The sequence below is a fragment of the Carettochelys insculpta genome, chromosome 4, assembly GCF_033958435.1.
Source record: "Carettochelys insculpta isolate YL-2023 chromosome 4, ASM3395843v1, whole genome shotgun sequence".
Taxonomy (NCBI): Eukaryota; Metazoa; Chordata; order Testudines; family Carettochelyidae; genus Carettochelys; species Carettochelys insculpta.
The window spans coordinates 67350201-67375968 of record NC_134140.1 but is presented as its reverse complement, the minus strand read 5'-3'; the positions used below and the strand labels follow the sequence as shown (position 1 = coordinate 67375968).

Sequence of the window (25768 nt, the reverse complement as noted above, 5' to 3'; positions counted from 1 at the left end):
GTTAATAAATGTGCATCTGACACACATAATTTGTGTCAGATTGTTTCCATTTGCTTTATGGAAGGTCACATCTGATAAGATTCAAAGTAGTGCACTTGTGTTTAGGAAGATAACCTGCTAACTCTAAGTTAGCCTTTTTTAGGTGAAGCACATCATGAGAATTCCAGTCTGTCTTGTGGCAGGGCTGTAATGAATTACATGTATTCCATCCTATTTTTTTTGCTTCATGAGTGGAACATTTTCTATCAAAACTACATGCAAAATTGCTTAAAAGTTAGCATTACTGAACTTCTTTTGAAACTTGGGAGGCTGTGGTTCTGCTCTGTATTTTCCCTTATGCTTCTGTAATCTTGTAACCGATTACTCTGGACTGCTTTTTTGTTCTATTTGAAAGCGCATTCATATATTTTGAAATGGTGTTTGTATCATTTTTTATTAGTGATTTAAACAAACCAGCAGGAACTGGTGTTATACTTCATTCAGCCGCGCACCTTATGATTCTTCTTTGCAAAAATGGCAAAACACGTTCAAGGAAATTACAAAGCTTTGGTCTGTTCAGTACTTTATGTAATATACACAATGTCTTTTCACAGAGAAGAAAGCTGTCCACATTGGAATTTTGCCATCACTAAACTAGTTAGTGCTAAGCTGTCTTAAAAGCTGTCCACATCTCTTTAATATCCTTAAACTGTTTTCAGAACAGATCTGAGGGTGAAATTTTTTAAAAAAATCAGGTGTCAAATGCAGTAGTATAATTATTGTTTATTTCTTTCTGAAACAATATCCCATTATATTCTGACTATACACACATTTTACTGCAGTAATATGAAACCAAGTGAAATCAGCTGAACAGTTTGCTGAAAATAATAGTGTAGACAGAATGAATTGGTTCTTAAACATAAAATAAAAAAAACCCTTAGTGCTCATCATTTCAGACCTTGTAAAATAAACTGCTGAGTTTGTGTGGATTTTACTGTATTCTTTAACATGCTTGGCAGTAGGTCAGAGGCCAAGAGTGGAAAGTCAGCATTTCAGGGCTGTGCTCTCTTAGTTTTGGGGTGCTGGAAAAAAAATCAAAAATGGAAAAAAAAAACCCAGGATGTTCTACATACACCACATGTACACACTCAGCATTCTGTAGCTCCTTGGTTTCTGAAAAAGGATCCATATTACACAGAAATTATGGAGAACAATAGGATGTCAAAAACAACTGCATTAAGCAGTATAGACAGAGGGAACAAGTGGAAAGAGCCCACCCTAGCTGTGATGAGAAATTTTCAGTTACAGATCCATGGTCTTTGTTGCTTTTGCTGGCCTACGTCTGTGTACCCTCATCGCTCTTGGGTTGCTCAGAGAATATGTACTAATTTGACAGCTTTGTTTTAATACTAAATTGTCCTCTTCCATTCATTTTTGAGCAGGATGGGATCATATTACCATTACTAAAAAAGGATACCATTAAGTTAACGATTTTACTTTTAATGTTATTATTGACACCTTCATGAAACAAAGCAAATTTAAAATCTGTTCACATTTTGTGTTACTAGTTGTTTGGATTTTACTTAGCTCAGCAAGGGTAGACTGTTTCTGCCATACATCATGTTGATGACTAGGAAGCACTGTAGTCCTGTTGCCTTATCTGTTGTTTTGTTTTGTTTTTTCAGTAAGTTGCCTGTCTCACAAAGTTTAGGTGAGCTTAATTCATTAATTTTTCTATGGTGCTTCATGATCCTCTGGTGAAAAGCACAGCTCAAGTCCAATAAAAATAGACTTGCTAGTTTGACTTGTTCACATGCTAGCACGTTGCTAAAGAATTTTGATGGCAGCTATTGCAATGTAATGTTTAAATCAGAACTTGAACATCTTTTCATTTAACAGTTTTTAATGTTATCAAAATCTTGGCATATGTAGAATGTTTTACATGACTGTTTTCTCAACCAAAACTTAAATTTGAAGCCTGTACACTGCCTGTCTTGAAAATTTCATGGAGAATAATTCCAAATATTTTATCCTCTGTGCCTGGCCCTCCTGCTGGTTTCACATTAATTTTAAAGCTGTATAACTAGAATATTGTACAATGGAATTTCAATGTGGCAGCTTTTTGGAAAACAGTTTGTGTACTATAGAGTCTAGTCTACATCACATGCTGTCATATGTATCAAGAGATGAATAGATCTTTGTCTCTTCATCACCACGGTGGTTCTTGTCACGGCAATAAATGGCATGTAATTTTAGATGCCTGAAAAACGTGGTGTGATACTCTATGTAATTCAGAATTATAGTGAGTGACTTATTTAAAACTAAAACGTGTCAAAATCAGAGAATCAGTGTAGACTTATCAGGAAGCTGAGTAATTTCTGAATGGATTGCCATCAGTCTCAATCTTCTACGGGCATTAATAGGAAATTGCTTCTTATATGAAGAGTAACCTTTTTTCCAGAGGACTGTCATGTTCTATTGGTGAAAGGAGTTACTTTGTTGGTTCTTTCTCTTAGGTCTCCTGCAATGGCTGGTGGATTATTTGCCATAGAACGTGACTACTTCTTTGAACTGGGTCTCTATGATCCCGGTCTTCAAATCTGGGGTGGTGAAAACTTTGAAATTTCTTACAAGGTAACAGCAGAATTGTTCAGCGTTTTAGAATGAAAAAATAACTTAGTTCTGGAAGTACTTATACTTTCTATATTTTCAAAGGAAAGAAAACACTGTAGAGCAGTTGTATTTATTACATAGGTGTAAGTATAGTACAAAGTGTTCTTTTTTTAATAAATAAATTTGTGGAAGCTAAGCTCCCATATCCCTCAGAACAGGTACATGTACAATGCGTGGACATGACTTTTAAGAATGCTCTCAAGAAAACTAACCTGTTGATGCTTTCCCCTTACCCCTCCAATCTTCTGGGTGAAGAATGACCCTATTGTTGTTCAAAATTATGGAAAATTATTTTAAAAATTAAAATGTTTCACAAAACACGGGCTAAAAAACAGAAAAATCTGAGCTAAGTTACTCATGATCAGCAAATCCAAGGCACAGGATTTTGTTTTGATTGTTAGATATGTGTATACTCTTCCATTTAGAAGGAAAATTTAAGATCATTTGTTTCTTTTGTCCTTTAGGTGATAGAAAAACAGAACAAAGAGCCCATAACACGAACATATGTTTTTGATGGAATTTCTGATCTCACATTCTTTATAATAACCCTTTAATGTGGGGTTGAATTTTATTAGAGTAACTGAGCACTTTTGTAATCATATTAGTGTGGCAATCAGGCCTCTCTTAATGAACCTCAGTCCTCATTTCCAACACCTTTTGTTTGCAGTCCTGCGTCTTGCTTGAGCAAGAACAGGTGTGGGGTCTAGACACTGAGTAATGTTATGCATAGTGGTTTTTTTAATGATGATGGAGTAATTACATAGACCTTTAATGAACATTTTAATGTGTGGGTGAAAACCAAATTTGAACACAACTCTTCAGAAGAACTGAAAGCCATGTTAACTAAAGTTATGCGTGAGTTAGCAAATATCATAGCATTATGGAATATCAGAATTTGTAAAGGAAACCTCTTTAGGTAAACGTTCTAAACAAAACTGCTAAAAGAAAACCAATAAGATAACAAGGGCATAGTGAAGAAAGTAAAAGATTTCTAATAATACAATCTGTTATAAATAGTCCGAAATCATACAGTCCTAATCTGGAATTAGAAGAGATTTGGGGCAGTCCTAGTGTTTTAATAGGTTCAGGTCAGATGCAACAGTTCAAAGCACCCTTTAATTATAAACATTTAAAATCAGCATTATTTAAACTACATGTAAGCTCTTTCTTTTTTCCTATATTTAATGACTGACACCAAAGTGGTATGTGTTATTGTGTCAGGCTTTTTCACTTTGGTATTTTTCACCTCTTGTTTTTTAAGTTGAATTTATATGCATATTATCAACTTTTCCATCACTCTTTTCTTGAACTTTTAGATCTGGCAATGTGGAGGGAAGTTGTTGTTTGTTCCTTGTTCGCGTGTTGGACATATCTATCGTCTCCAAGGTTGGCAAGGAAATCCACCCCCGGTGTACGTTGGGTCCTCTCCTACATTGAAGGTAAAGCTTTACTTACAACTACAGGGTGGTTTGAACTTCAATAATAATGCTTGTACATATCCTGCCTTTCTTTTTTATTACAAGTCTTCGAATATATGTCTCTTTGGGAGTGCTCTGCTGTAGCGTAAGCATGTACCCGTGCACTTTTGACTGGAGAATGCAAAGCAGTGTCTGCAGGCTTGTGCCCGCACAGAGCAGACTCTTGTGCCTTCAAACAAGAGCATATAAGAAGGCATAACCCTGCTGTCACTCAATTCCTTCTCAGCTTCTAGAGGCTTGAAAGAACGTGGTTGGGTGTCCCAAGTTTCAGCCTCTCTTTATATTCTATTTTTATCCTTATGGTTTTTTTTCTTTATTAATTTTTCCATTTAATTTTTACACAGTTCTTTAGAAGGGGGCTTAACTCCTTACAAACCTCAGTGCATTATACCTAAGACTCCCAAGCTTAAGCCCTGCCATACCTGACACATGTCTTTTCCCAGTAGTGATGATCATTTGAGAGTCCCCACGGCCTCGGAGACATCCATGTCTCATTGAAGTGCAAGGTTTGTATAGGATTTAAAGGTGGTCCTTGGAAAGAAGCGTGGGTAAACTGATATTCCTGCTAATGGAAGGTCCATTAGCCCAGACACGACTGCTCTTGCCACCACAGAATTTTGGCCTCCACATCTCAGGCTGCTCCCTCAGTGGTCATGCCCCTTCGAACCTGAGGATTTCTCAGAAGCTTCTTTCTCTTTCTAGAGAGCCTAACAAGAGGAGTGTGTTACCCTGTAAATCCTTCTCTGCAACAGGTACAGCTGAGCTTCTATCAGAGCCTGGTACCAAGCCACCAGTACCCCACAAGAAGCACTTTTTGGCTGAAGCTTCTAACAGATAGCACAGATAGCAATCTACCTCAGTAGCAGTTGACACTTCCTGGTACGAAAATATTCATGGCCCTCTTGAGCACAAATGGTACCATCACCTCCCTTATATCAGGGGTCTGAAGTTGGAGCATCATCAACACCGTGTTCATGTCTCACCAATGCCAGGCCCCAAAATTGGACACCATCTTGTGGATACCGTAGCCTCCCAGACTTTTTTGTCCCTGGTGAACCTGTTTGTGGCAGAGATTGCAGTCTTCACTAATGTGATCATCTATCATGGCCCCATCCCCAGTACTGCTCAGATGGCTTGAAATCTAGTTTTACCTCCATATTTTTGGAACACTGTCTTTGAGGGCCCAAGCTCTTCAGTCAGACATGGACTCTTCCAGCCACACTCTGAGGAACTCGAGAACTATCTTGTGGTCACTGGAAATTTATGCTCATGCAACTGAAAGATGATTTAGCAGGTCTCAAATGTCAGCAATATAAGACTGTGTTCCAGTGCGTCCTGCAACAAGTTTTTCCCAGAACTTCAGACTTTCCAAGGAGGAGGTAAAGGCCTCGAAACAGAGAACTCTCCCTTTCTACAGCAATGTCATCTGAACCTCCCTTTTAAGAAAACATTTTGACATCTTAGTCTAGGGTCTCAACCATCTACCTTCCATTTCTTCTCTGTCAGGCCATAAATTATCTTAGAAAGATGGATTTGGAGGAGACCAACATGAAATAGTATCTCACAGTCTAGAATGGTTTATGACCCTGAGTGTCTACGTCAGGGCATACTGTCAAAAGTGCCACAGATGCCCTAAACTGGGGGTGTGACCTAAAATTAGATTTCAGCAAACCGATAACATACATGAAGTCCTGAACCACAGTTTCACCATAAAGTAACAGATAGTCCCCTTGGACTCTCCAGTCTATCTTGCCACACAGGTAAGCTGGACTTAGTGGTAAATGATTCGTTACGCTAAAAATCACAACATATTCGGTTTGCTCCTGAACAACTGCAGGGTGACAGATGTAGTAATCTGTCAGCAGGGGTAACTGGTGAGGAAGGACACTGGGGGCATTGGCCACATGACCGCCCCTCCTCACATGACTTCTCCCTGTGCCACCTCTTGCACGCGGGGAGGACTGGGACAACTCCCACTCCGCCCAGGTCATGCCTCTGCTCCACTGTTTCTCTACCTCTTCCCCCAGCACCTCTGCCAGCGACACCGCTCAGGGGACTGGCAGGAGTCTAGCAACAGCAGCAGGGTTGGCCCCTCATGCATTCACCAGCAGCAATGGGGCCTGGGGAAGAGGAGTGACACAACACAGCCCACTTTGCTCCCCTAGCTGGCACCAATTTAGAGAATTGACTTCAGTAGAGCCATTTCCTAACTGCCATAGCCTATTTTTCTAAAGAGAGATTCTCCACCCTGTCCATTCTAATCTCAGTAATTCAAAACAGCTCATAAACAACTGCAAAAACTTGCTGTAAGTTGTTGGTGATATGTCAGTCTCCATGTCTCTAGTGCCTCATGCAAGACTGCACCTCAGGTGCCTTCAGATATAGCTACAGTCATGGTACACACTTTTCAAATGTATCAGAGTACCTCAAAGTTCTGGACTCAGGTAGGGGAAGGACCTTCTGACGGTCTGCTTGGAAACCCCATTCTCACATCAATCACCCTCAAAGATCCTCGCAACAGATACTTCTGACATAGAACGCTCACTTCCAAGGGGCCACAGGCAGGGCAAGTGACCTGCACAAGAGGTCACGCTCCCCATCAACATTCTGGAACTGACAGCAGTTGGTTCCACTTACCAATACTTCCTTCATCCCATACAGGGTCATGCCATTGATGTAATGCTGGACAAAAGGGCAACACTATACTATCGACTGATAGTCTGAAACCAGGTGTCAGTCCTTATGCTCAGATTCTTTAAGGCTGTAGAACACGTGCATTTCCCATCAGATAGAGATTCCACCCCCCACCCACCCCTCCGGCTTTCTTCTAGGCCTCCAGAACACAGTTGCAGACTTCCTGAGCTGGCATTTCCTTCAGGATCATTAACAGGAGCTCAATCATTCTGTCTTCTGACAGACAGACTTAGGGCTTCACAAAAGCTGACATCTTTGCCACCATAAATGACAAAAACTACCACCTTTTCTGCTCAGAGGAAGGATACAGCTGCCACTCATTGAGAGATTCCATTGTAACTCCATGGCCCCGTCCCCTCCTATGTGCTTGTCTACCTCTACCACAAATCATCAAGCCCTTACTCAAACTATGTAAATAAAGAGCATTACCCTGATACATTTCTGGCCAAGACAAGTGGTATTAAAACTTCCTTCACCTCCGTTAGAGTGCCTCTCTGTCTTCCTTTCAAAAAAGATTTCCTGATGCAGAACTCTGGGATCTTGATCCATCACAACCCTTCCTCCTTGAACCTGAGGGCATGATTCCCGGATGGTTCTTGAGCCTGGAACTAATCTCTTCAGATGAGATCCAGTCAGTCTCCTACCAAGCAGGAAACATAGTACTGGCAAAACTTTCTTTCAGAAGTTGAAAAGCTTCTGCTCCTGGTGTTCCAATTCACTCTTCCCAAGCCTCAGAGGTTCCATTCTCCAGAAGTTTGGACTGCCTGTTGGAATTAAGACAAAGTCTGTTACTGTGCCAGTCAGTGTGAATTTGGCCACTGTAACAAATGTACACTTGTCTGTTGAAGACTTATTATTCTTTGTCCGCTCTACTACAGCTAGATTCCTCTCCCACGGAATCTCTCACCCCCGTGGGACTTCAGTTTGGTTCAAAGTATCTTTAGGAGACCTCCATTTGAAACAATGGTGAGCTGGTTCCTTCCTCCACATCTTTAAGACTTTTTTCCTCACAGCCGTCACTTCAGGCAGATTAATCAGAAAGCTCAGTGCACTTATGCCTGACTATATAGCACCTTTCATCAAACTAAGGGTACACTACATCCCCCTCTTTGTCTCCTCCCACATTAAAAAGAGATTCACTTGGCTTGTGTTTTACGCAAAACCTCAGACCTCCAGAGAAGCAGACCAGCCAACTTAGACTAAATGTCAGAAGGAATCTTGTCTTGTACCTTGATAGGATTAAGACTGTCCTAAACTATGTGTATCATTTGTAGAAGATACGAAGGCCAACCTGTTTCCACTCAAAGACCTATGGGTTTTGGGTTGCATCTCTACCTGCTATGAATCTGCTTGAATTCAGCTTGCTCCCTCATCGAATGACACCATGTTCCACTGGAGCTCAGTTGACATCTGCATTCTGCTAAAGGATATTTCCATAATAGAAATGTGTAGTATCGAAACTTGGTATTTCATTTGTATGTTTGCCGAGCATTACATCATTTTATATGATTCCAGGGTGACTCAGTCCTCTGAACCATTTTGGAGTTGCTTTTTCAGCTCTGACTTTGTTGCTGAGTTACTGCTTGGGAGTCTTCTATGGTGAACATATACTTAAAAGGGGAAAGGTTACTTTTTTAATGGTAACATGAATCATTAGAGATGTTTTGTTCCTGTGGGTGCTCCATGTAAGTGTCTTCCTTCCTCTCAGCTCTGGAGGTTCTACCTCAGAGTCAGGAGGGAACTGAAGTGGCTGTAGAACCATGCTTCCTTATGTGCCGGGGTGGCCAAACTTACTGACCATCGGAGCCACATATGAAAATTTTCAGAATTTTGAGAGTCCAGGAACATCTGCTGTGGCTATGACGCTTCAGCCCTGCAGGAGGCTCCTGAAACCTGGGATCTGAACCTCTGCTAGCAGAAGCCCCGTGAACAATTGGGCAGGAGCCCTGAGATCTGAATTCCCCCTGAGCAGAAGGCCCTACCCCAAGCTCCTTGCCCCTAATCTGGGGTAGGTGGAAAATGAGGGGGAGCTCTGTGAGCCATTCTTTAATGGTGAAAGAGCCACATGTGGCTTGTGAATCACAGTTTGTCCATAACTATTACATGTTCTTGTCTGGACAGCACAGATGCTGCTATGAGCAGGTCTGTGCCCACAGGCATGGCTTTGCATTCTCTGGTCAAGAGGGCACAGGTGCAGGTACATCATATAGTAGAACATCGACAGGGACAAAATATTTCAGAGAACTCAAATTACTGTAAGTTACTATATATGCCTCATTTAAAGAACTCTAATTTTTCTTTAAAAATAGTCAGTCTACCTTTTATACCAGTTGCCTTAGACTGATACATCTGATTGAAGCACTTGTTATTTATGTAAGCATTCTTCATTGGGGCTCATTTTCTCCCTATTTAGTAAAATATACATTGCTACTAGCCTTGTCAATACCATATGCTATGCTCTTGGGCTATAATAAAAACAATGTTCTATTCTAATTTAAAATGCCATTCTGTTCTGAAAGTGACAATGTGAAACTGGCATCTTCTTACCAAACAGTTCTGCATTCTTGTATATGTAGTCATATCTACTTACGTGAATGACAAGAGTATAATTTGAACTGCGTATTTTTAACGTTACCTGTACCATGCTGAAAGAACCAGGGGTGCCTGATGCATTCAGACACTACCGTGATGAGGTCCGTGCATGAATCTGGGTAAAACTTTTGCAAGACCCCTCACATAGCAGTTAAAGATTATTGTAATGTATATCTCTCTATCTAAAAATCTTATAATTCCTGTTACTACTGCTGAATGAATGCAAACATGAGAAAGGAGGTAGAATCTCTCTGGTGTACCAACTGAATTGTTTAAGGGCTGGTCCACACTTAAAACTTCGTGTTGAAAAATTTATGCTCCTAAGAGACATCATTAAGTCAGCATATGCTGCAGTATAGACGCCACTAAGTCAGTAGAAGACTTCTTCTGCCACCCTAACTAATGCCAAAAACTGGGTTAATACAGTGACTGAAAAAATCTTTATTTGCTTTAGCAAATGTGTGCACTACAGCCCTGCAAGTGACACAGATGTGCTGCAGTATTATCTGTTGTGTAACCAAGATGAAGATCTACATCAGTTACACTTGAGGAACCCATATGGGGGTTATTAGATGTCACTCTGATTTAACACTAAGAAGCATAGAGGATGAAAATAAACTCCAGATGGCACACCACATTTTGTAGAGCATTACAGTCAAATGAACAGCACTGTTTTCATTCTACTCATAACTTAGGCATCTTTTTCTTCAAAAAGAGAATTCCCTAGACTTAGTTAAAATTACAGACTTCACTAAGCTTACTTAATTATGCTAAAAATATATAACAAGTTGCTTTTTGTGCTGTATCTTCTGTTAAAGATGGCAAGTTCCAAGTGCTGTGTAACACGTATTAACATGTTTAAAAGGAATTAAATCTGTGGAATTAAATTCTTTGTACAGCCAATGTCTTGTATATATTTTTAAATAGTGATGTGTTTTCCCCTCACAGAACTATGTCAGAGTTGTGGAAGTGTGGTGGGATGAGTACAAAGATTACTTCTATGCCAGCCGTCCAGAGACAAAAGCACTACCATATGGGGATATATCTGAGCTGAAAAAGTTCCGGGAAGATCACAACTGCAAAAGTTTCAAATGGTTTATGGAAGAAATAGCCTATGATATAACTTCACATTATCCCTTACCACCTAAAAACGTGGACTGGGGAGAGGTATGTATAGACAAAACTAGCCCACACAATAGTTTTTTTTAAGTTGGGAGCCCACAATGAAGCTACTGTAACGTTTTGTACCAAATAAATGGTTTAATATTTAAGAAGAAAACAAATAATTATTTTGGTTACTGTTTTTAGATGTGGAAAAAGAGGGAGATATGTGTATTACTTGTTTTTACAAGTATCAGATGCACCTCTGTTTGATACTATCCTGCCTGTCTGTCAAGAACTAAACCCAAAGAGGCTGTTAAATGGCTTGCAAACAAAATAAAACAATGGCAAAGATAAAGCTTCTTAGGGGAACAAAGATGCTGTAAATGACGATCTGAAATGGAGTTCCAAAGGGCAGGATCCATAGTCTACACAGACTGAAGGATGCCTAGAGGGGAACAATGAGTGGAGCTATTAATTGGGGGAATACCTCTGCCTGGCTCCCACCTGGTTGGCAGGTTTTACTCTTCCCAAGTCTAAAAGCTTAAGCTAATAGAGGATCCAAACCTTCCAGATGCTGACTTAGAGAAGGGGAGGAGGGGATGAGTGTGTTGTCAGCAGCTGTGGCTAAATGAGTCTGTAGCAGATAGACATGCAGAACTGAAGCGGGCAGGCTGGCTGGCTCTCCCAATCTGGAGATGGTAATAAACTGGGTCTAACAGAGCAATGGATGAGTAATCTTAGGCAAAGAAATGTATGAATGCAACATTTAGTTGTTCTAACCCATTTTTATGTGGTGTTCCTTTAGGCAAATAAATACAACTTTATTTTGAATAAGCTATTTTTGAGTCACTTTAGCTGCTGGTCACACCTCTCTGAAAATAAAGGGTTTACATGTGCTAAACCCACTGCAGCCTGTCAGGTTATCCCATTTGTTACACACGGAGGCTGCAGTCCAGATCCAGACTAAAAAGTGACAAAATCACAGGGTTCAACCAAGTGGAGAGGAAGGCAGCAAAGACATGTACTGTAAGGCACAATTTACCCAGTAACCATGGCATTAAATAGCAAATTTGGATAACACTTGACAGACAGGTATGAAAATACTGCATTTCTAGAGTAAGGACAGGGGATTAAATGCAATGGTAAGTAACCAAGCCATAATGGTTGAACATGTGTTCCTTATTAGTGCTACATTTTTGTTGAGAATTCTTGTCTGTGTGTACTCTTCTTCATTGATGTTTATGATCCTGCCTGAGTCCTCCTTTCAGAGTAAGAGTGTATCTTCAGAAGAAACATAGAATCACAATATGGTATACGTAAAGAAGGCACATCTGGAGAAGATTAGTCAAGATATTTGTTTTTGAATGTACCTTTGAAGACTGTTAAAATTAGTGGGACATCGCAGATTCAGCATTCTCATTTAGCTGCAAGAAAAGTGACTAGGCAAGATTTAAATTCAGTGTGTGATTGTAGGATTTGAATGCTCTCTCATAGCTGGGTCTTTTACGTGCTGGTTTGCAGGATTCCCTGTTCAGACAGAGAAATGCCTTGGCTTATGGAAAGTAGTCTTGGGTACGGGGAAGGGGTGGAAGGAGGTACCTGTGTTAATCTGTAGCTTAACAAATAACAACCACTTCTTCTTCGAGTGCTCCCCGTGGGTGCTCCACAATAGGTGTCGGGCTCGCCTGGCGCTGCAGATTGGAAATCTTCCAGCAGTTTCTCCTGGATCGCGCATGCACCGGTGTGCGCCGCCCCCCTGCGCGCCCCTGGCCGCGTGCACAATCCGGTCCCCGCCAGCTCCTTCTCAACCGCCATCGGCTGCAGACGGAATCCACTCAGGCTAAGGCCAGAGTCAGATTACTTAGTGGTTTTGTTCCACGTGCAATTTGTTGTTTTTGGTTATTTAAAAAAAAAAAAAAAAGAGAGAGAGAGAAGGCAAAGACAAAGAGAATATCAGCAAAAAAAAAAAAAGGGGGGGGGGGGGAAAAAGAGAGGAGCGGAGAAGAGAAGAGCGGACGTGAAGGCCATTTAGGTTGCCCGCTGCCGCAGGCTGGTGATCACTATTTGGGGTGGAAAGGCACGGATTAAGTGCTAAATACCCTATTAACAATAAAGGACTCGCCGCAATGGCCTCTTCAGGTTTTAAAAAGCGTGAGTTCTTCTTCGAGTGTCCCCGTGGGTGCTCCACATTAGGTGTCGGGCTCGCCCGGCGCCGCAGATCGGATCTTCCAAGCAGTTTCTGCCGGACCGCGCATGCGCCGGTGCGCGCCGCTCCCCCGCGCGCTCCCGGCCATGTGCGCGATCCGGTCCCCGCCAGTTCCTCTTAACCGCCGTCGGCTGCAGACGGAATCCAACTAGGCTAAGGCCAAGTAGTGTATTCAATGGCTTTATCTGTTTTTTCTTAAAGTTTTTTCAGGCACTTAGGCTACTATAAGCTAGCCGTTTGTTATTTTGTAAAAAAAAAAAAAAAAAAAAACAAACAACAACGAACAAGCTAGGAGAGGGACAGCTCAGCCAGTCCCAGTAACAAGCGCCGGAGGCCAGGAGCTAGGGCTATCAGCCCTCCGGCTAAGGCAGACCATCGGACGGGGAAAACGGCACAAAGAAGGTGCTAAGTACCCACTTAAAAACACAAAGACTCACCAACAATGTCCTCTTCAGGCTTTAAAAAAAAAAAAAAAAAAATGCTGCTTCTTGACAAGGCCCTCCAGCCAGAAGTGCCGGAGCGGCCGCAGCAGGAGGGACCCTCCGGGGCCCTTAAAAGGAAAGCTGCCTCCCTCACCCCATCAGCAACAGCGAGCGGGACGGGAGGAGCAAGCAGCCCCCAGCCGCAGCAACAGCTGATCGGCGGCGGCACGGAGAGCCACGTGGAAGCGGCTCAGCCTCCGATACTCAGCCAGCCGCCCCGCACCGCAGGCAGGGCGGCGGCTAAGCAAACGCCGGTACTGGCGGCACCGCAGGCAGCGGCACCGACCCCTGGGGAACCGGCGGTGCAGAGCGCGCAGGCACGTAGCCTGCCGGCACTGGAGGACACCGCACGTGCGGCACCGCCCTCGAGCGTGCCGAGCTCGGTGCAGACGGGGCCGGAATGCCCTGTATGCCCCCCAGCCCGATCCCTGCCGGCAGCAACAGCGAGCGGGACGGGAGGAGCGAGCAGCCCCCAGCCGCAGCAACAGCTGATCGGCGGCGGCACGGAGAGCCACGTGGAAGCGGCTCAGCCTCCGATAATCAGCCAGCCGCCCCGCACCGCAGGCAGGGCGGCGGCTAAACAAGCGCTGGTACCAGCGGCACCGCAGGCAGCGGCACCGACCCCTGGGGAACCGGCGGTGCAGAGCGCGCAGGCACGTAGCCTGCCGGCACTGGAGGACACCGCACGTGCGGCACCGCCCTTGAGCGTGCCGAGCTCGGTGCGGACGCCGGAATGCCCTGTATGCCCCCCAGCCCGATCCCTGCCGGCAGCAACAACGAGCGGGACGGGAGGAGCGAGCAGCCCCCAGCCGCAGCAACAGCTGATCGGCGGCGGCACGGAGAGCCACATGCAAGCGGCTCACCCTTCGATAATCAGCCAGCCGCCCCGCACCGCAGGCAGGGCGGCGGCTAAACAAGCGCCGGTACCACCTACCCCCGGAAAACCGGCGGTGCAGAGCGCGCAGGCACGCAGCCTGCCGGCACCGAAGGACACCGCACATGCGGCACCGACTTCGAGTGTGCCGAGCTCGGTGCGGACGTGGCCGGGATCCCCTGTATGTCAGGGGCGGAGTTACCTCCTCAAGGGAGGGGGAAGACTGCACACAAGAGGAGGCATTGCAGCCCCTCTCCGCACAGGGCTGTGTAGTTGCTTTCTCACAGCCCTCCGCTATGTTGCAGACTCCAACTAGAAGGCAGGGGTCCCCCCCCTCCTTGGCCTACCCAGAGCCCCCTTCTCCATTTCTGCAACCAGCCTCACCCTGGCTGGGACCACCTCCACCCTTCCTGGGATTTGAACCGCTGGACTATTAGGCAAAGTCGCTCTCTCCAGGGTCTCGACGGTCTCCCTCCCCCAGACGCAAAGGGTATGCACCAAGGGAGTGGTCTAGGTCACCTTCCCAAGACCAGTGCTTATACTGCCGTGGTCGCCCCTACCACGCAGGGCATAGACACCATCGGCAATCTACTAGGGAAAGATCCCTACGAACGATCTCGTACCCCCAAGGGCAATTGTGACCGGGGACAGAGACTTAAGCATCTCAGGGGGGACTGGTTATGGAACCCCGAGATTTTTCCTCGCACACCTCTAGTGAGAGGGTGTACCATCATCAGCAGGAACCGGAAGGGTCCAGAAAGACGTACCCCAGCGGTTCCTCGCTTTCCTCCCCGGATGAGGCTACGGCCCCGGGGGGCGTCCATCCTCCGGACGATCTCAAACAGTTCCAAGAGCTGTTTTACGAGGGTGGCCTTCACGCAAGGCTTCCAGACAGCAAAGGTGCAAGAGCAACACCATAAGCTCCTCAAAAATCTGAGACCTCCGGCCTCCTCCAAAATAGCAATACCGCTGATGACGCAATCTTGGAGCCTGCCACTATGATATGGCAGACTCCTGCGACTATTCCGCCTGTCCACAAAAGAGCGAAAAAAAAAAAAAAAAAAAATACTTCGTGCCCACGAAGGGCATGGAGTTCCTGTTCAGCCACCCACAACCAAATTCTTTGGTGGCGGAGTCGTCGCAACGTGGGGGAATAAACAAACATGCCAAAAAGCTAGAGCTGTTGGGCAGAAAGGTCTACTCCTTCTCCACGCTACTGTTGCCAATGGCAAATTACGCAGCGCATCTAGCGAACCATAATTTCAACAACCACATTAGGTTGACCTCCCTCATGGACTCGCTTCCAGAGGGCACGAAACCAGTGCTCAAGGCCATCATCCGACCATTTTATAACCAGTGGCAAAGGATCACCACAGACACATGGGTGCTGGAGATCATAGCCACGGGGTACGCCATCCCCTCCCAGTTGCTCCCACCGCCATGACCTCCACCCGGGGCCCCACCTCCAGGAGACCTCCCATGTAGCGAGGCTCAAGCAGGAGGTAGACCATCTCATGCTCGTAGGGGCAGTGGAAAGAGTGCCGGAGCAACTGCAAGGGAGAGGGTTCTACTCGAGGTACTTCCTCACGGGGAGGTCCATCTTAGATTTTCGAGGCCTCACCGGTACCTGCGCAAGCAACGTTTTCAGATGATCACAAACGCCTCCATCCTTACGGCACTAGACGATGGAGATTGGTTCGCAGCCCTCGACTTACAAGGTCCTACCGTTTGGGCTCTCCTCAGCCCCCAGAGTCTTCACCAAGACCTTGGCAGTGGTGTCAGCCTACCTGCACAGACAGGGGGTATTTATATTCCAGTATCTGAATGACTGCCTACTCAAAGGGGCCTCAAAGGAGGAGGTACTACGCATAATATGTGTCACAGCAGGCACGTTCTCTTCGCTCGGCCTGCTTATCAATCTGACAAAATCAAAGACAGACCCCACACAGGACATAGAGTTCGTAGGGGCACGCATAAATTCTATTACAGCGAGGGCGTATCTACCAGAGACTCGCTTTCGGGCCATCGGCTCCCTCGCGCAAGGCTTCACCTTCAGCCCTATGGTGCCGGTTCTGACGTGCTTACAGCCGCTGGGCCACATGGCAGCAGCAACGTTTCGTACAACAGAACGCCAGGTTACACATGCGCAGCATGCAGCATTGGCTGGCGAGCGTATACAAACCGGCAGCACACACTGTTCACAGGATGGCGTCGCCCACAACGGAGGTGCGCAAATCCCTGCAATGGTGGGTAAACCCAGAGAACCTGCTAACAAGGGTACCCTTCCACCTACCACACGTATTGGTTTTTTCTTACTACAGATGCCCCCCTCATAGGGTGGGGAGCACACATGGGCGAAGAGGTGACGCAAGGGCTGTGGTCCTCTATGGAGCAGTCACTGCACACAAATATACTGGAGCTCAAAGCAGTGTTCAACGCCTGCAGACACTTTCGAGACCAACTGAAAGGCAAGGTAGTCGGGATCAGTACAGACGATACCTCCACCATGTTTTATATAAATCGGCAAGGAGGAGCTCGGTCCCGTGCCTTATGTGTAGAAGCAGTCCGGTTGTGGAACTGCTGCATCGCCAACAATGTAACCTTGAAAGCCTCGTACTTACCAGGCGCTCGCAATGTGAAGGCAGACCAGCTGAGCAGGCGTTTCGCACTCACGCACGAGTGGCAGATCCGTCCCGATCTGCTGCAACCGATTTTTCCACGCATGGGGTTTTTCCCCAGATAGACCCTGTTTGCTACTCAGCACAACAAGAAGTGCCCACAATTCTGCTCCAGGGCAGGACTGGGACGGGGGTCCCTGAGGGATGCCTTCGCGATCTCATGGAGGGGCCCCCTGCTTTACGCTTTCCCTCCCACAGTGCTCATCCACAAAGTGTTGCAGAAAGCCAGGAGGGAAGGAACCTGAATGATCCCGATAGTCCCAACGTGGGATCGACAGCAATGGTTCCCCCTATTCCTGCGCATGTCGGACCGGCCACTGAGGTCCCCTCCGGTGGCGCGGGATCTGCTCACGCAAGCCCAGGGGTCCATAGGGCATCCGCACCCCCAAAGCCTGCGACTACAAACGTGGTTAATCCATGGCTCAGCTCCCTAGAGAGCACATGTACGGAGGAAGTGCAGCAAGTCCTAGAAAGTAGCAGGTGGACTTCCACCAGGAAGACCTTCAAGCAGAAATGGACTCGCTTTACGGCATGGTGTTCTACCAAACAGCTAGCCCCCTTTCGGTGCCTATGGCTGTGATATTAGAGTATTTACTGGACCTCAAGAGAGGAGGACTCTCGCTATCCTCGTTTCAGGTCCACCTGGCCGCCATTTTGGTGTTCAGACACGAAGAGGAAGGGCACACGGTGTTCGCCCATCCCATGGTTACCAGGTTCTTCAAAGGGCTGGTAAGCCTATACCCCCCTCAGAAACCGCTTCCACCTCTGTGGAACTCGGACCTGGTGCTTAATGCGAAAAGGGGACCACCGTTTGAGCCTTTGGCCACGGTTTCCCTCCGCCTCCTTATGATGAAGACGACCTTTCTTCTCGCAATCACGTCAGCTCGCAGGGTGAGCGAGCTTGAGGCAGTTATGGCAACGCCGCCCTGCGCTGTTTTTCCAAGGAGGCGGTAACCATACGGCTGCATCCAGCCTTTGTTCCTAAAGTTTCTTTCTGAGTTTCATACTAACGAACCTATTGTTTACCCTTGTTTATCCAAAGCCTCATAACTCTAACAAAGAGGTGCGCCTACACCTCCTGGACATGAGCAGGCGCTAGCTTTCTATATGGACAGGACCAAGTCCTTCCGGAGAACGGATAGGCTCCTAGTCTCTATCGCTCCCAAATCAAAAGGAGAATGTCTCTCTTCGCAGAGAATCTCTAAGCACATCGTATCTTGCATAAAAATGTGCTACAAACTCAAAAAGACTCCTTTACTGGCCACGCCCAGGGCTCATTCCACTAGGGCGGTGGCAGCATCAACAGTCTTTTTTCAAGGGCGTTGCGCTAAAAGACATTTGCAGAGTGGCGACCTGGTCATCCTGTGACACCTTCGCCAAACATTACGCCCTTCACAGGGTATTCCAAGAGGATACCCGTCTCTTGGCAGCGGTCCTCTCGGGGACAAGCTGCACATAATCCGATTACCCACCTCCTATCTTGGGTTACTGCTGGGTAGTCACCTAATGTGGAGCACCCACGGGGACACTCGAAGAAGAAAGAAAGGTTACTCACCGTAGTAACGGTGGTTCTTCGAGATGTGTCCCCGTGGGTGCTCCACTACCCGCCCATCCTCCCCGCTCCGGATCTCTGTTTAGTGTTTTGCAGGAGCATCCGAGGCGGTTGGTCAAGGAACTGGCGGGGACCGGATCGCGCACATGGCCGGGAGCGCGCGGGGGAGCGGCGCGCACCGGCGCATGCGCGGTCCGGCAGAAACTGCTTGGAAGATCCGATCTGCGGCGCCGGGCGAGCCCGACACCTAATGTGGAGCACCCACGGGGACACATCTCGAAGAACCACCGTTACTACGGTGAGTAACCTTTCTTCATGCTGTGAAGCTATGCTGGCCTCCGTGGAGCATAGTGAAGGCATCCGACGCCTGGGGGAATTACAGCTTACCCAGACGCGTTCTCACTGTGCTAGGCTCACAGCCAGGGCCAGGAAGGACAGAGCGATGAGGCGTAAAATGCTCTCTGACCCCCTCAGTGCAGAAACGGAGGAAACTCTCCCTGGCTCGATCCTTGCTGTGCATTTGCAACGAGCAGGACGAGCGGAGCACACAGCCACCAGCCGCATACTCGAGCAAGCGGCAGCGCACGTGGCAGAGGCCGAGCCTCCAGTAAAACAACAGCCAGCATGCGCGGCGCCTAGAGTGTGAGCCAGGCAAGCGCCGGAACCGGCGGCACAGACCCCCACGGCACCAGCGGTGCAGGGCTGCCAGGCACGGAGCCTGCAGGCACTGGAGGGGGATACCCATGCAGCACCGCAGCTGACGGTGCCGAGCACGGCGCTGACAGCGGGGCCGAGATCCCCAGCACGGGAGGGGGCGGTGCCGGCCCCGCAGCAGAGGGGCAAGGCAACATCAAAAACCCGGCACCACAGTCCATCTCTGGACAGGGCTGTGCTGCTGTTAGCACCAAGCCCTCCCCCTGAGATTCACACGCCGCACCGAAGGCCTGTCTCTCCACCGGCCCATCTGAAAAAAAAAACCCTCCTTCTCCGTTCCTCCAACCAATGTCACCATGGCTTGGGCCACCTTCACCATTTCTGGGATTGGATCCCCTGGCGTACTATCACAAGCCAGTTTCACCTCTATCTGTGTCGTCGCGGAGGTCTCGCTCTCCCAGACATCGGGGGTACACACCCTGCGAGTGGTCCAGGTCTCCATCCCCGGACCTTTGCCCATGCTGCCATGGCAAACCACAGGCCTACACCCAGGGGCAGGTCCCCCGACCGGCCGCTCAATACTCCTGCGGGCACTCCCGATCGGGGACGGAAACACAGTTGTCTCAAAGGGAGTTAATTTTAGAACCCCGAGACTTTCCTTCACAATCCTCCGGCGAGCAAGTGTATCATCGACCACAGGAACCCGAGGGTTCGAGGGAGGTTTACCTTAGTGGTTCCTCCTCATCCTCCCCAGATGAGGCCATGGCCCCCGGGGATGTCTCTCCCCCCGATGCCCTTAAACACTTTCAGGAGCCGTTTAGAAGGGTGGCTTTCACGCAAGACATTCAAATGGCAGAGGGGCAGGAGAAACATCACAAACTCCTGAAAAATTTGAGACCTCCGGCTTCATCCAAAATTGCTATTCCTCTGGACGAGGCCATTCTGGAGTCAGCCACTACTATATGGCAGACTCCGGCCTCTGTTCCGTCTGCGAACAAGAGCGCGGATAACAAATACTTCGTCCTGACTAAGGGCATGGAGTTCCTCTTCAGTCACCCACAACCAAATTCTTTGGTGGTCGGGTCGTCCCATCAGAGGTCAAAGGCTTCTCAGTACAAATCGGGGGATCGGACACAGATGCTAAGAAGCTAGAGCTGTTTGGCAGGAAGGTATATTCCTCTCCTATGGGCCTCTCTATTGAGAATGGCAAATTATGGGCACACCTAGCTAACCATAATTTTGATAATTACTCCGGGCTTACTCCCCTCATGGATTCACTCCCGGAAGACAAAAAGCCGGTGTTAAAGGCGATTGTTCAAGAGGGCTACGTAGCATCGCAGACGGGAGTCCAGATTGCCCTGGACATGGCGGACACGGCGGCACGTTCAACGGCTACAGCAGTGGTCATGCATAGAGAATCCTGGCCCTAGACGTCGGGTATATCGAGGGACCTACAGGCGAAGATCGTGGACCTTCCCTTTGATACACAAAAGCTGTTTTGCAGACTCAACCGACTCGGTCCCTCACTCCAGTAAGGACTCAAGAGCTACACTTAGAACCTCGGGCATTTATACTCCCCCATACAGGAGGGAAAAATTTTATCCTCAGCAAAGACGCTACGTTTACAACCACAGCGTGCTTAATATCAACGGGGCTACGGCCACGGGCGCTATCAATAGCGGCAACAGTACAGAACCCTAGGCGATGTTCTCAACAAAGCCGTACGCCCTCGGGTCAGGCCTCAAAGGCAACAAGTTTGATGGGTATGTCGGGGGCTGCACTATCTATACCCTCGCTCAATGCCACTCTCATCTCATGTTCCATCATCGCCTCAGACCATTCCACTCCCAATGGCAAAAGATCACCACAGACACATGGGTGCTGGAGATCATAGCCACGGTTACGCGATCCCCTCCCACCAGGCCTCACCTCAGGGGCGCTACCACGAGGTGAGGCTCAAGCAGAAGGTGACTCACCTTATGTTCACAAGGGCGGTGGAAAGAGTGCCGGAATAATTCCAGGGGAAGGTTTTTATTCATGCTACTTCCTATCGGAGAAGAAAACAGGAGACTGGAGGCCCATCTTAGATCTTCGGGGCCTCAACCGTTACTTGCACAAGCAACGTTATCAGATGATCACAGTTGCCTTGATACTCACGGCACTGGACGATGGAGACTGGGTTGCAGCACTCGACTTACGAGATGCTTACTTTCATACAACAATCCACCCGGCACACAGACGCTTCCTCCGCTTCACAGTCGGCCAGGAGCGCTTCCAGCACAGGGTTCTTCCGTTTGGCCTCTCCTCGGCCCCCAGAGTCTTTACCAAAACCCTGGCAGTGGTGTCAGCCTACCTGCACAGACAGGGGGTGTTTATTTCTCCCATATCTGGGCGACTGCCTGCTAAAAGGGACCTCGAAGGCAGAGGTCTCACGCATGATACGCGTCACAGCAGACACGTTTCTTCGCTGGGCCTAGTCATCAACCTCGCAAAGTCAAAGTCCGAAACCACACAACGTATAGAGTTCATAGGGGCACGCATAAACTCTATCACAGCAAGGGTGTACGTACCCAACGCCCACTTCCGCGCAATCAGTTCGCTGATGCAAGTCAATACATACAGCCCCACGGTGCCGATCTTACCTTGCCTACAGCTGCTGGGCCATATGGTGGCAGCGACGTTTGTGGTACAGAATGCCAGGTTGCACATGTCAAGCCTGTAGCATTGGCTGGCGAGCGTTTACAAACCGCCATCCCGCACTGTCCACAGGGTGGTGTCGCCCACAACAGAGGTGCACAGATCCCTGGCGTGGTGGGAAAACCCCGAGAATCTGCTAGTGGGGGTGCCTTTTCACCAACCACAAATTTCTATTTTTCTTACTACCGACGCCTCCCACATGGGATGGGGAGCGTACATCGGCGACAAGGTAGCGCAAGGGCTATGGTCCCCTGCGGAACAGACACTGCACATATCCATACTGGAGCTCAGAGCAGTGTTCAACGCCTGCAAACATTTTCGAGATTACCTACATGGCAAAGTAGCCAGGATTCAATACTGACAATACCTCCACTATGTTCTACATCAATCGATAAGGAGGAGCACGATCCCATGCCCTATGTGCGGAAGCACTCCGATTGTGGAATCGGTGCATCGCCAACAACATAACGTTGAAAGCCTCGTACTTGCCGGGCGCTCACAACGTGAATGCAGATCAGCTGAGCAGGCGCTTCACAATCACGCACGAATGGCAGATCCGCTCCGATCTGCTACAGCGCATTTTTCGTACATGGGGGTTCCCCAAGATTGATCTGTTTGCCACCCAGTACAACAAAAAAAAAAAAAAAATGTGTCCCCAGCACTGCTCCAGGGCAGGAGTGGGGCGGGGGTCCCTGGGGGACGCATTCATGTTTTCATGGAAGGGCTCCCTACTTTACGCGTTTCCCCTGCAGCGCTTATCCGCAAGGTCTTGCACAAAGCCAGAAGGAAGAGAGCTCGCATGATACTCATAGTCCCGCTTGGGATCGGCAGCCATGGTTTCCCTTGCTTCTGCACATGTCGGACCGCCCACCGCTCCCTCTACCGGTGGCGCCGGCCTTACTCCCGCGGGCTCAAGGGTCCATAGTGCACCCGCACCCTTAAGGTCTACACCCACAAGCATGGCTAATCCATGGCTCAGCTCCTTAAAGAGCACATGTACAGAGGGAGCACAAGAAGTCCTGGAATGTAGCCGAAGGACCTCCACCAGGAGGACTTACAAGCACAAATGGACTCGTTTGCTTGGCGGAACACCAGGCTGTGAGTTAGCTCCCCTTGACGTTCCTATACCTGTAATACTGGAATACTTATTGGACCTCAAGAGAGGCGGGCTTTCTCTATCCTCGCTAAAGGTCCACCTCGCTGCTATATCAGCCTTTTCGGCATACAGAGGAAGGGCCCACGGTATTCGCCCATCCTATCATTACCAGGTTCTTGAAGGGGTTGGTAAAGCTGTACCCCCCCTCGGAAACCGCTTCCACCATCGTGGAATTTGGACTTGGTGCTCAGCACACTATCGGGTCCACCTTTTCAACCATTAGCCACAGTTCCCATACGTCTCCTTACAATAAAAACAACCTTCCTCCTTGCAACTACGTCAGCCCGCAGGGTGAGTAAGCTCACGGCAGTGATGGCAACACCGCACTGCACAGTATTCTCAAAGGAGGCAGTAACCTTAAGGCTGCACCCAGCCTTTGTTCCAGAAGTCTCTCCGGAGTCCAATCTTAATGAGCCAATAGTTTTACCCTCGTTTTTACCCGAAGCCTCACAGCTCCGGCAAGGGGGCACGCCTGCATCTCCTAGATGTGAGGAGGGCGTTGGCCTTCTACACAGACAGAACTAAGTCCTTTTGGAAAACGGACAGGCTTCTAGTCTCTCTCGCTCCTGGGTCAAAAGGAGAAGGTCTCTCTTCCCGGAGAATCTCAAAGCACATTGTGTCCTGTATAACAATGTGCTTCGAACTTCGAAAGACTCCTTTGCTGGCCCCGCCCAGGGCTCACTCCACCAGGGCGGTGGCGGCGTCAACAGCCTTCTTCAAGGGCATTGCGTTAACAGACATCTGTAGAGCGGCGACCTGGTCATCCTATGACACCTTCACCAAGCATTATGCCCTGCCTTGGGTATTCTGAGAGGATACCTGTCTGTTGACAGCAGTCCTCTCGGGGGCAAGCTGCACATAAACTGATTACCCACCTCCTTACTTGGGTTACTGCTGGGTAGTCACCTATTGTGGAGCACCCACGGGGACCACTCGAAGAAGGAAGAGAAGTTACTCACCTGTAGTAACGATGGTTCTTCGAGGTGTGTCCCCATGGGTGCTCCACCACCCGCCCATCCTCCCCGCTTCGGATCTCTGTCTAGTGTTTTTCAGGAGCATCCGAGGCGGTTCGTCAAGGAACTGGCAGGGACCGGATCGCGCACGCGGCTGGGGGTGTGCAGGGGGGTGGCGCGCGCCAGCGCATGTGCAATCCAGGAGAAACTGCTGGGAGATTTCCGATCTGCGGCGCCGGGCGAGCCCGACACCTATTGTGGAGCACCCACGGGGACACACCTCAAAGAACCATCGTTACTACAGGTGAGTAACTTCTCTTTATGGCACCTTTAGAAATTAACAAATTACCTCACGCGCACACACACACACACACACACACACACACACACACACAAAACTTGGATTCTGTTTTTCCTCTCCATTTTGCATCTGGAGGAGTGGGTTTTACCCATAGAAGCTTGTGACCTAATAAATTTGTTAGTCTCTAAGGTTTCACACAACTGCTTGGCTTATGGACATAATTTATTCGTCCCCCAGAAACCTTACCTGGTTTCCCCCATGAGTATACTGAACTCACTTCTGCAGAACGTGGAGGCAGAGAGAGAGCCTGGCCTGCCAAGCATTCCTGCTGCACCTGTGCAGCAAGTGCATATGGATACTGACCAACAATACAACAGCAATCCTTTACATCAACAGACAGGTTGGTGCTCACTCCTCTCCCCTCTGGCAGGAAGCCCTCAGTCTCTGGGACTTTTGCATGCAGCAAGCTGTACTACCTCAGGCCTCGTACCTTCCAGGCATTCAGAACAGCCTCCCGGATCGCCTCTGTCACTCTTTTCAGTCATGCAATTGGTCCCTCAGCATGGATGTGACCTTCATCATTTTCCCCCATTGGGGTCATCTCCAGGTGGACCATTTCACAACCTGTCGCTACAGGAAGTGTGTCCACTTCTGTTTGTTCCGGAGACACAGTCAGGAATCCCTAGAAGGTGCTTTGAAACGGTCCTAGATAGAGCAGCTCCTCTATGCCTTTGGTCTCTTCCCACTTCTGCACAGGGTCCTTCTCAAGATTCGTCAGGATAGGGCATCAGTCAGAGGCGTAGCCCCAGCATGGCCCAGAGAGCAGTGGTTCAGCATGCTATTGTCCCTGAGGGCACACCAGCGATGCTCTGCTTGAGACCAGACCTGAACCACAGCACCTGAACCTCAAGTCACTTCACCTGACAGCCTGGAAGCTCAGTGGCTAAACCGCTTCAAGCTTCAGTGTCCAGACTCAGTTTAGAGACATTCTGCTTGGCAGCCATAAGCCTTCTGCTAGAGCCACTTATATCGCTTAGTGGAAACATTTTTCCTTGTGATGCCTCCAGAAAGACACAACCCTTAATCAAGCCACTGTGGCTCTCCTGCTATACTGCCTCTTGCAACTCAAATACTAAGGGCTGGCAATGGCATCCATCAAATTTCACCTGCCTGTGATCTCCATCTTTCACCCGGGAGTAGGAGCACAATCCTTATTTGGAGACCCTGTGGTGGGATGTTTCGTCAGGGCCTTGGACAGGCTCTAGCTACAGGTGCACAATCCCATTCTCTCCCACCTCATGGCTTCCCCGTTTGAACTGTTGGCTCCCTGCTTACTGTTCTACCCATCAAACAGGATAGCTTTCCTTGTCACTGTCACTTCAGCCAGACGTGTTGGAGCTGCAAATTCGTACTTCTGACACTTGTGCACAGTGTTCTATAATGACAAGGTGCAGTTGCATTCCCACCTCACTTTTCTTCCAAAGGTGGTGTTGACGTTTCATGTGAATCAAGATATTTTTCCCCCATTGTTCTTTCCTAAGTCACATGCCAGCTATTGGGATCAGGCATTACACTCACTGGACATGTGACAGGCCTTAGCCTTCTATGTAGAGTGGACTTGACCATTCTGTAAGTCGCCACAGATTTTCATCACAATTGTGTAACATATGAAGGGCCCCCTTGATCACATCTCAA

The 25768-nt window shown here is 48.2% G+C and overlaps 1 protein-coding gene across 3 annotated transcripts in view; it reads left to right on the top strand.

The window, feature by feature from the left end:
* The window catches only part of GALNT7 (polypeptide N-acetylgalactosaminyltransferase 7), a 118785-nt gene that overhangs the window by 80221 nt on the left and 12796 nt on the right, over positions 1–25768 (top strand). For all 3 annotated transcript variants that reach the window (XM_074993018.1, XM_074993019.1, XM_074993021.1), the window contains 3 exons: positions 2496–2613; positions 3969–4091; positions 10365–10583. In XM_074993018.1, coding sequence (XP_074849119.1) covers positions 2496–2613; positions 3969–4091; positions 10365–10583 — 460 coding nt within the window. The remainder of the gene's footprint in view (positions 1–2495; positions 2614–3968; positions 4092–10364; positions 10584–25768) is intronic.